Source organism: Hippocampus bargibanti, linkage group LG15 (assembly GCF_051943395.1).
Source record: "Hippocampus bargibanti isolate YZ-2025 linkage group LG15, ASM5194339v1, whole genome shotgun sequence".
In the NCBI taxonomy this organism is placed as follows: domain Eukaryota; kingdom Metazoa; phylum Chordata; class Actinopteri; order Syngnathiformes; family Syngnathidae; genus Hippocampus; species Hippocampus bargibanti.
In genome coordinates, this window is record NC_142748.1 from 7,275,912 (window position 1) to 7,290,504 (window position 14,593).

Sequence of the window (14,593 nt, forward strand, 5' to 3'; positions counted from 1 at the left end):
CGTGACCCCCCTTGGTCACTTTGGGGTCACGGCAAAGGACCCCTAGGTCAAATCCAGATGCCTGCGTCTAATTTCATCCAAAGTGGGTTATCCGACTGAATCTGGCCTTAAATGTGCCCCCTCGCCCCGCTTCCGATAACCCGACGACTACTTCCCAACACATGAGTGACTCTTTGGAATATAAACCGCCACGCCGCACTGTTAATTGGACTACCAGGACAAAAAAAAACAACTAAAGTATTCACACATACACACACAGAGTCCAGCGCGAATGCCCCCCAACCCCGTGGCTTGCGCTCTGCCCTGAAGGATTAGGTGCAGGAAGACCCACGTGCACGCGCACGCGCACACTTAAACGCAGCAGGCCTGGCCGAGGGTCTACCTTGAGGGATTAGGTGCAGAAAGACAGGACCTTCCAGCCAATCAACTGGTCTGTCACATTGATTTGGAGGGGGTCACTGGTGCAAAAAGGAGCAGGGCTTTCCTGTCTTAACCTCTCTGATCATACACATATGCACACTTAGACACACGCACAGACACGCTGATAAGAGTTTGTATTCTTCGAACATGACATTTTCATTGTAAAATATTGTTGTTGTTTTGACCACTTTTTACACACTCAAAACTATCACAAAACATCAGTCCCCATTGAGACAAATGATCATGCCATTAATCCGTTCCATATAGCAATTGTGCATGATTTTTTTATGAAATGAAAAATAACTTTCACAGTCACTGACTCTTAAACACACACTTGATTTCTAGATGTCAAATTGTCACTTCCGTGCACACACAATGCTAACGGAATGTGTAATTGACGCACCTAATCAGTTTGTACTCTTTCATGCCTAGAAAAAAAATACTTTTTTCTAGTCCTATGTACAGTCGTTGCAAATGACCTTTTTTTACGTACCTGTATATCTTATTTGCTCTAGATTTTGGAAAGCTTCCAAAGCACAAGGTAACAGGTCAGCACAAGGGCTGCAGGGGAAAATGATTGACATCTCACAGTCTATCTTTGATTGGTTATTTTTCTCGGATGTGGTTTTAATTGTAAACGCGCCCTTTAAGTTGAAAACAATGGCGTGCGTCCCCCACTCCCCTGCTCCTTGCTAAAAAAAATCCATCTGACATCCACTTCCATTCATCCCCCAGCTGCCTCCCTAACCATCACATCGCAGCCTTTGAATAACCTTGATCCTTGGAGATACAGTGCAACCCTTCTCGGCAAAATGCTCTGGGTTCCCCCTCCCTCCCACTACCCTGAGAGTCTTTCTTCCATTTCCTGGTCAAACAACACAATAGTGTTCTATCTGAGAGGGCAGCAGGCAGACAGCAGGAATAAAACGTCACAAGTTACATTAAGGTACTGGAGTTGAATGTTTTTTTTTCCCGATGAGGGTGTTTTAGTTTTTTTTTTTTTTGTTTACCCTCACACCTTTAGCCTCGGCATCCCCCCTTGTTTCCCTTTCCTGACCGGAACCAGAAGGCTGGAAAAACAGGATCTGCTTATATACATAGATATATTAGTGTTGCTATGATTACAAAGACAATCAGTGTAAAGAGGAAGTCGGCTGCACTTTATGACTTACAAGAGCTCCTTGGTTTGATGACATGAATGTTCCCTTCCTTTGACCCCCGACAAGAGGTGATTTTGTACACAAGTCCTGAATTCATAATTACGTGAAACAAAAAGAGAACATTCCTTACCTTTCCTACTTGTTGGCTTTCACGCTGGAAGTTCCCGAATTCATCGCATAACTTGGTAACCTCGAACGCTGGGAACATTGTAGATGGAGGCCCGCCTGTAAATATAGCAACACAAGTTAAAATATTAAAAATGCACTCAAATGGACTGAATATAGAACTGAAAAAAAATAGCTTTGGCCGTTGTTCGTATCATGGCAGTTTTCACGCTCTGGTCTACATTTCAGGCAACAAAGATGAAAAACATAAACGCTAGAAATACTTGATGACGGCTGTGGTCCACAGGCAGTAAGTTAAATAAAACCATCTGGGAGATTTTTCAGCAACACTATTTGCTGTCAACTGCTCTCAACCAAGACATTTGAAACCTGGCATCGGCATCTCAATTTATCCGATGAAGAGATGAAAGGCTGGAAAGGTTGGGAAACAAATGAGTGGATTAATTGAATTTTATTGTCGTGACACGTCATGAGTACAGGGAAACAAAATCCAAAGTTCTCAGTTTGGGAATCGCTGATTCATTATTACGGCCTATTGGCCATAATTGTGGTATCAGATAAAAGTAGTGCAACTATATTTGTGCAAACGAAAAGGTAACAAATTGTACGTCATTACACTCAGTTGACGCTAGAGGGAGTGCGAGTATTTCATGAAAAGGCAAAGGCGTCGGCTTTGTTGTCTTGGTTTACTTCCTTGACTCCAATCGCTACTTCCGGCTACGACAGCGAGTAGGGGGCGGTCGTAAACAGTCAATGCGCATTTGATTTAATATTTCGAATAGTTGTTTTAAAACTATTAATTCCACGCTTTTAAAGGAAGACGTAAATCGATGGACGTAATAGACACGATGATATTCATGATTAAACAAGCAGGCTGACGCGTCGTTGGGTGAATTATGAACCTTTAAACGGTGAAGTTCATATCTTTACGCTCTTGCGATAAACTTTAACATTGTGTGACGTGTAATCACACGATATTATGTTTTTTTTTTTCATTTATTCAAACGGTAAATATTACATTTGTCAAGTTTGTGACGAACGTTTACTATCCCCACAGCGCCACGTCACTGGAGAGAATTGAGGCACCCCGGAACTAAAGACGAACCCCTCTGTGGCCAAGGGATACATTTCGATTTTTTCCCTTCAGCTTACGTGCATTGTTGTTATTTGACATTCGCCGACCGGGGGGAAAGAAGAAGTTGCATGTATTACAATGACGGCGTCCAACTGGGGTCTCATCATGAACGTGGTGAACAGCATCGTCGGCGTGAGCGTGCTCACCATGCCTTTCTGCTTCAAACAGGTGTGTCACCTGCGACGTGCTCGTATTTATCGTGCACGAAGGACGCCAGTTTATGCCACTTTTTTAAAAATTAATCGCAAATTAATTATGGATGGAAGTAACAATTACATCTTAATAGAATTAGCCACCTACTGTATTTTGCCCCTGTGCTCATTCCTTGTTTTTATTTAGTTTATTTTTTTTTTTTGAAAAATGCACAAAAATACCTGCCACTGAGACATACCTATTCTGACATCGTAGTTCTTTAGTGGTATGCTTGTTCCTTTAAAACAAAAAATGTCTCACTTTTATCGTTCTCTTAATATATCCACATGCTAAAATTAAATTAAAATGTTGCACTTGCTTGGAAAGAAATGTCCTTCAAAATACCCATGAAATCAGTATCAGTATCTCACCACCTAGCAAACCCGTTCCTATGAAAATGAAGCTTGTGTCTAGATTTAACCATACAAATATCCCTTGGGATATTTACTGCAGTGATTGTCTTGTTTCAAAAATTTAATGATGCTTACCGTAGTAGCTTCTAAGTCTTAAACATTAATAGTCAATGACATAGCCTAAGGTGCAGAACGTTTTGTTGACAGTAGTTTGTCGGGAGTCAAATTAAACAGGAGACAGGAATACTTATCAAGTTTAGTTTGAAAAGTTTACTTTCATCAAAGATTATCAGTTAATGTAACAGTGCACAGAAATAAATCTTATGACAAACAATTATACCGCTGTGGCCAAAACTGGAAGGAACACACTAATACGGAAAGTGCATGTCTTATTTTATCTCAAATGTGTTTCATGGGCTTAATTGTGCATAGCCGTGTATATTTGTCCAAGGTAGGACAAACTTGAAACTGTCAACACTAAGATCTTTGTTGAACTCAAACATTGTATCATCCACTGTGAATACCAGCAGTACTCCTTTCACACGTGTGCAATTTAGGGTTATGTCACCGCCGCGGGTATGAAATTTCGCCTTCCACAGAGACTCGCCTGTAGCAAAATGTCTTACTGATCGTCATTTGCTGTTCATTTCCTGCCTCATTTCTGCTCAATTGTGCGTGACTTGAAGTCAATGAGGAGAAGGGAGGAAGTTCAGTGCAAGAGGCAAAAAAGACCAGGGCTGAATGTAAGGTTCTCTGATATGGAAGTAGAAATGAAATATATATGATCACTTGTATGCTAGCAGCAGATTGACATGCATTTTTTTTTATTAACTGGTGCTCAAAATGAATGTACTTAACCTCATGCTATATCATTCCGTTTACATTTGTAACGCACAGACTATTACAAAATGGATGCACGCATGTCCTTTTGTATTTTTCCTCAGTGTGGGATCATTCTGGGAACTCTCCTGTTGTTCCTTTGCTCCTGGATGACGCACAAATCATGCATGTTTCTTGTTCACACGGCGAGCAATACCAAAAGAAGAACCTATGCTGGATTGGGTGAGATGTAATGTGGGAAAATTGTACACAAGTGACATTTTTATTTTTGGGTGTGTTTAAGTAATATTTTTGCGCTCAAAATGTTTGTTTTGCTGATGCAAATATCAAGACAAAATAGTTTCTTCGAATACGAACTCCACATGCTAACTTAATATTTGTCTCTTCAGCCTTCCACGCTTACGGTAAAGCAGGAAAAGCACTGGTGGAAACCAGGTAAACACTTTTGTAGCATAGTTTGGTTGTTTGGTTACTTTGAACATATCCAATGTTTCCTAAAAGAAATAAATATGGCCATTAGTAGACACATTAATGTCACATGCCGCTTTGCTTTGTGTCCTTGCAGTATGATCGGCTTAATGTTGGGGACCTGCATTGCGTTCTATGTGGTCATTGCGGATTTGGGCTCCAATTTCTTTGCCCAGCTATTGGGTTTACAGGTTTGGGATTTTTAAGTCATCATCTCAGCAGCAGAATTGAAGGCCTCGCAAATTGAGTTTCTTACCCGGTTCCGTCTTCTTTTTCCAAAGGTGACGGGCAGTTTTCGTGTGGTGCTCCTGATCGCCGTGTCGCTCTTCATCGTGCTTCCTCTGAGTCTGCAGCGGAATATGATGTCTTCTATTCAGTCCTTTTCGGCCATGGCGCTCATGTTCTACACTTTCTTCATGTTCACGGTGAGCCCAGGCGCCAACCTTATTGATAGAATCACCTTTGGTTAAAAACAATTTTCATTCCATAAGAGCAGATCTACAAAATGGAAGATCTTTTTTTTTCTTCTGGAGTCCAGTAATGATTTTCTGCCCATTGTAATAACACGCCCGTGTGATCGTTTCTCCTCACATGTACTCCCGCTTCTGCAGACTTTCCCACTGCCATCTTAAAGCAACTCTGTAGGTCGTGCCCTTGAAGCGGTAAAGGCACGACAGTGACCTGGAAAGCGTTTTGCGATGTGTGTCAGCTGTTTTTTTTTTAGACGCAGGTCCAACCTGGTCCATGTATAACCCTGACCCTTCTAACAATCACAAATCTGCTTCTTATCCCTCCCACTCTTTCCTTCTTTTTACCTTTTGTGTCCTGTTTTCCCCTTCATTTTGACTACCTGAACCCTCTTGTCCCATTTTTACACCCTTACTTTCTCCTGCCGTTCTTCCCTGCTGCTTCATGTTGTAGATAGTGTTGTCGTCTCTGCGCTACGGCATAGTCTCAGGCTCCTGGTTGGAGCGGGTTCACCTGTGGCGCTTGAAGGGCGTCATTCAGTGCCTGCCCATTATCGCCACCACGTTCTGCTGTCACCCGTAAGTAAACCATTGAAACCCCCCCCCCCCCAAGCATTTTACACCATCGGGAGGGGCAGTGAAGTAGGCATTGGGTGAAGGAGCCTGAACTTCATGACCTCGTCGTAAAAAGTTCTCCCATAGTTACGAAACATTTCTCCTCATTTCACACCTTGTTTAAATTCGGCTTTTTCCTCCTTAAATCACGTGTGTATGTGTGTGTGTGTGTGTGTGTGTGTGTGTTTGGACAGCAGTCAGGGTGTTTGTAGTCAAGGGCAATATTTTTGACCCCTTTTGATTAGGCTGGATGTAGTTGCATCATTTATATTGAGTGTATTATTTCATTTTTTATATATATTTTTTTTTTTATCTCCATGCTTTTCGCGCGCATCTTTTTTCATTCTGGCAGGTGCAGCATGAGGCATCCATGTCCTCATTTCTTCTCTTTCTCTTCATTCATGAGTCATCGCATGCATGGGAGGAGCTCTCCCCCATCCTCCGCCGCCCATGCCCTTCCTTTTTTTCCCCTCTTCCTCCACCTGTCTTGATTTTGGTTTGCGCTGTGACATCCCCCTTCCCCCTTCCTCCTTCCCCTTAGATGGTGCTGTCTTCATTCAAACACAAGCTGCTCAGTGGCTGGTGGCTAGGGCAGGTCAATGTGGTGCGCTGGGAGGGGGTGTTTCGCTGTCTCCCCATCTGTGGGATGGCCTTCGCCTGTCAGTCGTAAGTACACCTCTTGACGCTGGACCGGACTGTAAACGTCTCACGAGCTCAGTGACTGACAAACAGTGGTCCCTGTAAACCCCACGGCGGATGGATGGGCACACCTTATCTTGGCATGATTCACGAAAGACACAATAGAGGACACGGGGGGTGAATCTGATAATAATTGCACAAAAAGATGGCGGATTAAGACCATGTGCATGCTAATTCTGAGATCACCTTTTTTAAATAAAAAAAAAAGATTTCCATTTTTCTTCCCTCACATCCATCTGCATGCTGTTTCTTTTTCTTTGTCCTCTTCCACTTAAGTCTCTTGTTCTGGGTATTTTTAAAAAAGTAATTAGAATGCAAAATTGGAGACAGGTACAGCACTTGAGGGGGTGAGCAGGTTCCGGATAATGTGTCAGTGTGTTTGTGTGTGTGAGTGAGGAAGTATCTTTGTTCCTAAAAATACAAAAGTTGTTTGAGGTGGCGGTATAAAAACGCCTCGTTGTACGCGATAAGTGTGGGCACATCATGGCGAGGAAAGTGTAAATGCCAGGAGGGAAAAATAAAGGTGGAAAAAGTCAGATTTGGGCGTTTGCTCATTCAGAGTGCCTTATTGTCCGCCATGAGTCCATGCAAGAATAAATTATTTTATTGTATTATTGTTATTTTTTTAATTCCACATGGTTGTTAACACTAATCCCTGCAGTGTAAATCCACAACACGCTTATTTTCCCTTTATCGGGGGCCTTTAGTCACTCTAATAGGACAAAACAAACCAAATGCGAACTGTATAAGCAGCCGAATTCATTAACTACTGACGTGCGGCCACGCTTAAAAGGGGAAGGATGCCTCCTCATATGTTTGTTAGCTCGTCTGTCCAGGCGACAGGTCCCGCTAGTGCCGTCGCTGAGTGATATTTGGCAGGATGATGCATTTGGCACATTGACAAGACCGAGGCGAGGCAGGAGCGCCGTTAAGATGGCAGCCAAACCTACTAATCAACACGCTGGACTGCGGCCCTCCTGCAGACACACATTGATGCATTCACAAGCTGATTAAATAGCTCTCAGCACATTGGGGTTTGATTGCATTCGTGAACCGCGTTTACTCCCCGTTACATCATTACTTAATGTTGCCATGATGATGGAATGGGAGGCCTTGTTTTTTGTTTTTTTGTTCGCTAAAGGTTTGGATACTAGAAGGCATTTAACCTTGGCATTGAGACAGTGCAGGACAGTCTTCGCTCATAAAGTTCCTAGCGTATGAAAGTGAAACGGAAAAAAAGACAAAATGCGAGACTATAAATACACGAGACACATTTTCTGACTTAATGTGATTTTCAATGTGCTAATTTTCCACTGCTGTTCACTTTTTGCCTCCCGCAGTCAAGTCCTCCCGACCTACGACAGCCTTGACGAGCCGTCGGTCAAGCGCATGAGCACCATCTTCACTTCGTCCCTCAACGTCGTCACCGTCTTCTACATTACCGTAAGCGTACCGCGCCTCAAACGCCGCATCCGAACAACGATCCAAGTAAGCCGTTCTTTTCTTCCAGGTGGGCTTTTTTGGCTATGTCAGTTTCACGGAGAACATCGCGGGTAATGTGTTGATGAACTTCCCCTCCAACCTGGTGACCGAAGTGATCCGGGTGGGCTTCATGATGTCCGTGGCTGTCGGCTTCCCCATGATGATCTTACCGTGCCGCCAGGCTATCAACACCATGCTCTTTGAGCAGCAGGTGATCTTGGGAGTTCTTTTCCGACTCAATTTCAGTCAATTTTTTTTCCATATCCACACAACTGACTTTTGTTTGCCGATGGAGGAACAACCCCCGTTTTGTTTTTTTAAGCGTTATCATCCTTTTTTTGTTCCTTTGCAGCAAAAAGATGGCACGTTCGCAGCCGGTGGCTACATGCCTCCCCTGCGCTTCAAGATGATCACCCTGGGCATCGTGTTTGGCACCATGCTGGGAGGCATTCTCATCCCCAACGGTACTGCCGGCGTGCGTGCGGGGGTCTGGAAAAGTGCACGTGTTTCTTTGTGTGGGCAGAGTCACTGGAGACATTTTAACGACCCGCGCGAATGTGACTTTATGAGTCAGTGACTGTCACAGCGGAACACGGTCCTTAAATCAGGGCTCTAACTTTTATTTCCTTTCAGATGGGTAGGCAGGGGGCTGTGGGGGATTGGGGGGCTGTTATTCCCGCAGTCTTTCATTGGACCAAACGCAACCGATCCACATACACACGCTTGCACGATTGCTGACTGCGTCAGGTTGACGGTTGGTCCCACTAACAGCTCTGAACATAGTGCAAGAGTTGGAAGCGAGTGCGTTTTCTTACATTTGTCCTTTTTATGAGCACCGCATTGTTAAACCCTTGATCGGTTGGCCGCGCAAACAAAAACGCACCGCGCTTGGCTCTTTGTCTATCTAATCAGACTAATAGACTGAGGAGAAGGGAGGTAAGGACCTCGGGGAGAACAGCCACTAAATCTAGAGGGAGACAATGTGGTGTCCGTCCTCTGGATAAGCAATGGTTTTCGGGGAGGGGGGATCTGACATCCAGCCAACTCAAGTTGACAGATACGAGGTGCTGAGAGGGGGGGTTGGTGAACTTGAATCTCTGCTCTGTCTCCGTAGTGGAAACCATTTTGGGTCTGACTGGAGCCACCATGGGAAGCCTCATCTGCTTCATATGCCCGGCGCTTATTTACAGAAAGATCCAGAAAAGTAGCATCATTGCTCAGGTACCATTGTCAGGAGTGGTAAAAAAAGGGACAAAACGATCCTTTTCAACAACTTTACAGCATGTCTCTTGTTTTTCCCAACAGCTCGTGCTTTGCGTGGGTCTGGGCATCCTTCTAATCAGCACCTTCACCACTTTATCCATTTCGGCCCAGGGCCCCGCTGCCAAAATTCAAGCTCCCCCTCCTCCAGCACCCGACAAGAGTAACATTCAACAACCAGACGTCATTGAGCGACACGGTAACACTGCGTTAAACTAATGAGGTTGACGTTTACTTTGGTCACCATGACCTGCACGTTTATGTGATTCCATAGTAAGGGTCCAGTAGGAAGGATAAAAAATGAATAAAAGAGATAAAGCGATATTATTTTTTCATCCCATGCCCAACAAAATGACTGATAGGAAGACAGGCAGGGCAAAAAGATAAGACTTTGATATTATCTCTGAGCATCTCTGAGCTGGGTGACATTGATGGAGCAAGAATGATGCCCTTCAGACTCAGGCAATTTTCTCGACACCCCTTTTGCTCATTTCCTCTTGACACCCCCCACCAACACCACCACCACCAGCAGATTCCGTCTTCCCACCACCTTCTTCCAATACCTCCCCAGGCGCCTCAAATAGGCCTTGAAGATCTCTCTCAAGCAGAGGAACATCATATCAGTTTGGTAGCGAGAGCCACTGCAGGTAAAGAAAGAAAGTTGAACGTTGATATGTTCACTTTCCAGATCATTTTACTTGCAGTCAACTATTGGCTCCATTCCCCACGTTTGCTCTTGCGTCCATTACCTGTTTCCCGTTTATCGACCTTGGTTTCATCTTATGGCCATGGATGCAATTTGCGGTTTTGCTTTTTGGGCCTGTGTTGATTTTTGTTAGATAAGGCTGCCACCTATTGGACGTATTGCTAACATCAAGCTCAAGGAACAATAATACGTATGTAATAATAATAATAATAATACAATTCATTCAAGGTCACTGATTCATCTGCATTGCCCTGTTGAATATATTTTAACACACGTTAGCTCACAGACCCCGTGTTGAAATCTTTCTGCACACAGATAATCTTCCAAATGGGAAACCAGGAGACATCGGCCAACCTGACCTCCCGCCGGTGGATGAGCTGCAACCTGACAAAAGGCAGCCGGAGGAACCCCTCCAGATTAAAGAACCAGAGGGACTGCCGGAGAGAAAGAAGGAAGAAGAAGTACAATTGGACCGCCCCGACGCCGGTGAGGAAACTGAACCCGGTTCAGAAACATGACCCACTTGTAAATTGGACCTTGCCCTCTCACACAGGCGTCGCCGTACCGGAGGGAGAAGCCCACCGCCACGAACCACCTATCCCGCACGACGAGGTCCAGATAGACACCAAAAAGAACAATGCCGAGTTAGAAGAGGAAAAGAAATTAGTGGAGGAGGAGCGCAAACGTGACGTCGAGCAGGGCGGAGATCAGGACGCCGCCAAAATAGACGACAGTGCGGAAAATGCGCTGAAACCGGCGGTGGTAGTTGTCAAGAAAGAGGAAGTGGACCTGGATGGAGGCCACATACTTTCCAATGAGGTGCTTGAAAAGGTGGCGGAGAAGAATCAAGATGTCGGACATCTAAAAGAAGCGGAAAGACTTGAAGCTGTGAAAGACCAACCGGACACGCAGGCCGACGTGCCTGCAGCGCAGCAAATAGGAAAATTGGACAAAGTCGCAGAGGCTGCTGGGAAATGTGAGTGATCAATATTTAGATTTGTGGCTTGCAGACATCATTGACAAACCCGTCAATTTTTTTAATAGATATGTCAAAGTTATAAAAATCCTGATCCAGGTTTGACATTTGATATGATTTTAGCGCCATCTGCTGCTCAGGACGCCCAAGCCGCGGACAGCAAAGATGCTGGAGATGAGAAAATGGACGGTGAGAAGAAACTTGACTTTTTTGTGTGTAATCACTAACAGCAAGTTATTGTTAAATATTATGAGTTTGCGCATTTTTGAGGGATCTTTTGTGTCACCAGGATGCCAGCAAATTTGCCAATCGCTACTCTTAATCTCACGCGACTTCTTTTTATCATCGCTGTGATCCCGTGGCTTGCTTGTTGCACGGAATGGACCAAAAGGGCGCCTTTCTTTGACTTTCCAACGTTTCAGGATGCAAGGCTTTGCTATTTTTGTTTCTTTATTTTATGTTTCTTATGTTGTTGACCTCTGCCCCTTCCCTCTCTCTCTTCTTGACTCTTTCCCTCTTTTCTCCTTTCTCTGCCGGATCACAGTGATAAAAAAGCTGGTTGCAGGTATGACATCCCCCTTTTTGCTCTACCGTCTCTCGTCTGTCACTAAAATCTCTCCGAAAAGGCAAACCGAGTCCACAGATGTATTCATCGTAATCACGTAGCACCTCGTATGATTTACTAAACGTACCGTAACCAACCCGTCTTAACTTAGTTAACTCACTTACTTTAATGCGTTCTTGTAGTTGATTCGTGTTAGCTCATGCATTCGTCTTGTCAAATTTAGTCTTTGTACACTTGCTGGACACTCTCTGAACGATGCAAAAATAAGGCTCAGTTTTAAAAACCAATCTTGACTTGTTACAGTATTTTATTTTCATAAAATGAAATGAAATTGCTACATTCAGAAAGTGTCCAGTATGTCCATAGCACCTCCCCAGTCTCCCTCCGCCATTGAGACCCTCATTTTAATTTAAGGGCTTAAACAGTCTCCCCCAGTCCACTAATGATTTTGTTATCCCCGTGCCTCCATGTAGAAGGCCAGCTGGATCACGCGGTGCTGCTGCAGGTCATCAAGGAGCAGCAGGAGCAACAGAAGAGACTTCTTGACCAACAGGAGAAGCTCCTGGCAGTCATCGAGGAGCAGCACAAGGAAATCCACCAGAAGCAGCCGGGCGGTAGGTGGACCAGATAAAGACAAGAATATTTACATTTCTAAAATGGTGCAACTTAAGTTTACATCCATGAAATGCGCCTCTTCCTCCAGACCTCCAGGAGGACGCGGACGGAGGAGCGGCGAAGCCCCGGGATTCAGGCCCAGCTTTGGATGTGCAACAGCCCGAAGATCCGGCAGCCGTCGGGGCTCTGCAAGTTGTCGCTGTGGACCCTCGCGCCACGCTGGCGAATCCAGCTCAGGGTGAAGACAAAGGACAAGAGGTAGCCAAGGTAGTCCCAGGTGAGTCCCATCAGCAGAGCGAACTGGGGGCCAGAGGGGTGCCCCTAAAAAGGCAAACACCCGCGGTCCATCCGCCGGAAGTGAAAAATGAGCATGTAGCTCAAATCAGCGATGAGGAGGACAAGCTGGATAAGGAAAAACAGAAGCTGGAGATCCAGGCGCAAACCAAGATGGAGAATCTTGAGGGGGAGAAGAAGGAAAAGGCGGCGGCGGAGGAAAGAGAAAGATTGGAAAAAGAGCAGCTAGAGAGGGAGGCCAAAGAAAAGCTGGCCAGAGAGCAGGAGCGGCTCGAGAGGGAGAAGATTGAGAAAGAAGTGCAGGTTCGGGTGGAAAAGGAACGACTGGAGAGGGAAAAGAGAGAGAAGCTGGAGAAAGAAAAGGCGCTGAAGGAGAAACTAGCACAGGAGAAGGCCGCCGAAGACAGACGCCAGCAGGACATTGAAAAAGCAGACAAAGCTTTGATGGAGAAAAAAGAAAAGGAGGCGCAGGAGCGCTTAGCCAAAGAAGCCCAAAACGCCGGCGATGCCGCGCAGGGGGTACCGAACGAAGACGGCGAAGCTTTGAAGAAAGGAGGACGAGACCTCAAAGAGGAAATTGCCGCTCGGGGGCACCCGGGAGAGGATGGCGAAGACGAACCAGTCAAAGCCCAAGCTCGCCCTCGGGGCTCTCACGAGAACTCCAGGGACGACAAGGCAGAGCTTGATCTAAAGCGGAGGCGCAGGGACCTGCCCGCCGTGCCCAAAGCCGTGCACGGGCTGGAGCCCCTGCTGGAGCTGGGGGGGCCCGACCTGCACGTAGCCCTGGAGGAGAAGCTCCTAGCTGGGGCGATGGTTCACTCGCGGCAAATTAAGCAGACTTTGGAGGACGAGGAGATGAAATAAACAGGCATCGCTCATACTTTCTCTTTGACGCGTCAACCTGGACAGCCTCTGGATTGATACAAAGGAGAATGTGACGTTCGCCTTCACAATTGTTACACAGAGGTACAATGGTGCCTTGCGGCGTCACTTTCAAAGTGTACAAAGTAAGCAAAAGACTTTTTACGTACTAACTTATTGTCTTGTTGGGCGGAATACAAATAATGAAGTTGTTTAAATGTACATAAATCTATGCAAATAAGATTCTATCTTGGGTCATATCTACCATGAGTCATTTTGTATTATTTTTTTGGGCCTCCCGATTTTTGTTTCCTACGTCCCGCCCACCAACGTTGAGGTGTAAATATTGTAAATCTTGCGATGTTGGTGTCTCTATATATATATATATCTCACAATTGTGCAATTCGCTCTTTCATGTAAACACGGAGATCAATCATCATCACATCAACACTGAAGAACTGTGAGACGGCTGTACACACCACTCAGTTTATTTACATTGTCATAGAAATTGTTGTGAGTTTTTCCATTCATGGCACACTATGGACAGTCCTTTTTCAGTTTGTGTTATTCGCTGCATTGTTTATCTCTCAGTTGATTTCTCAAATAGCATCCTCAAACGCAAGTAGGGATTTCCGGCTTATTTGCAGTTTTTCTTGGCCTGTAACAAGAGACAGTTATCAATAAAAAGGACCTGCAGAAAAATTTCCGACACAAGTTACTTACAGCATTTGCAAAACACGTTTTCAGGGCAGCAAATTCTTTTGCACAATGGTCCTTCTTCAATTCCTGCCTGCTTGTTGTGGTAGCTGCCACACATTTGCCATAAGCTGCTGCCTGAATTACAAACAGGACGATCACACACACAAGATGTGTCATATATATTCTTTTATAAAATCGGTCAAAATAACCAAATGCAAACTTATTTATCCGATCTTTTCTGTGTCATTGGCTTTTCTGCGGGTTTTAAAACGACGTCTGTGACGTCATATCGCCACTCTGGGCTGGTTTTCACATGCGTTCAAAATTAACTGGGATTTAGCATGTACGTATTTCAATGCTTACCTCTTCCGCACATTGTGCAAATAATTCTGGAAAACGTCTCAATTTCTCCCGGCTTCGCTGCCAAACATTTGACCCAGACATGGCGCTGTGTTTTGACCTAAACTGCAATTACTTGATGTCAATTTGATAATATTAAGAACCTGTGGGTTGCAGAAGGTTTGCTGACTCGTCGGGATTTTTCGAAATGTAAATCATTTCTCTTAAATGTGGAGAAAAATAAAAAAATCACTGAACCGAGTTCCACTTTATAACTGTATGGACAGCGCCATTACATTGTTGCGTAATCAAAGACCAGCA

At 44.8% G+C, this 14,593-nt stretch overlaps 2 protein-coding genes across 4 annotated transcripts; one reads left to right on the forward strand and one right to left on the reverse strand.

Annotated features, from left to right (window-relative positions):
- The first annotated feature begins 2,425 nt into the window (after positions 1 to 2,425).
- Positions 2,426 to 13,936, forward strand: slc38a10 (solute carrier family 38 member 10). 3 transcript variants are annotated; one of them, XM_089015717.1, is made up of 18 exons: positions 2,426 to 2,617; positions 2,764 to 3,009; positions 4,331 to 4,448; positions 4,616 to 4,661; positions 4,792 to 4,885; positions 4,976 to 5,119; positions 5,616 to 5,740; positions 7,816 to 7,918; positions 7,986 to 8,168; positions 8,310 to 8,421; positions 9,072 to 9,178; positions 9,263 to 9,416; positions 10,239 to 10,409; positions 10,477 to 10,899; positions 11,023 to 11,088; positions 11,444 to 11,464; positions 11,938 to 12,078; positions 12,168 to 13,936. In XM_089015717.1, exons 2-18 carry the CDS (start codon positions 2,920 to 2,922, stop codon positions 13,235 to 13,237), a joined length of 3,168 nt encoding a protein of 1,055 aa, XP_088871843.1. In that variant the 5' UTR covers positions 2,426 to 2,617; positions 2,764 to 2,919; the 3' UTR covers positions 13,238 to 13,936. The 3 variants fall into 3 exon arrangements, with proteins under 3 accessions (XP_088871843.1, XP_088871844.1, XP_088871845.1); XM_089015718.1 differs by lacking the exon at positions 5,616 to 5,740 and adding an exon at positions 6,318 to 6,442; XM_089015719.1 differs by lacking the exon at positions 11,444 to 11,464.
- On the reverse strand, positions 13,707 to 14,586 carry ndufaf8 (NADH:ubiquinone oxidoreductase complex assembly factor 8). Its single transcript, XM_089015720.1, has 3 exons — positions 14,297 to 14,586; positions 13,958 to 14,068; positions 13,707 to 13,892 (listed from the first exon to the last, which is right to left on the reverse strand). The coding sequence occupies exons 1-3, from the start codon at positions 14,375 to 14,377 to the stop codon at positions 13,872 to 13,874; spliced, it is 213 nt and encodes a 70-aa protein (XP_088871846.1). The 5' UTR covers positions 14,378 to 14,586; the 3' UTR covers positions 13,707 to 13,871.
- Positions 14,587 to 14,593: the final 7 nt, after the last annotated feature.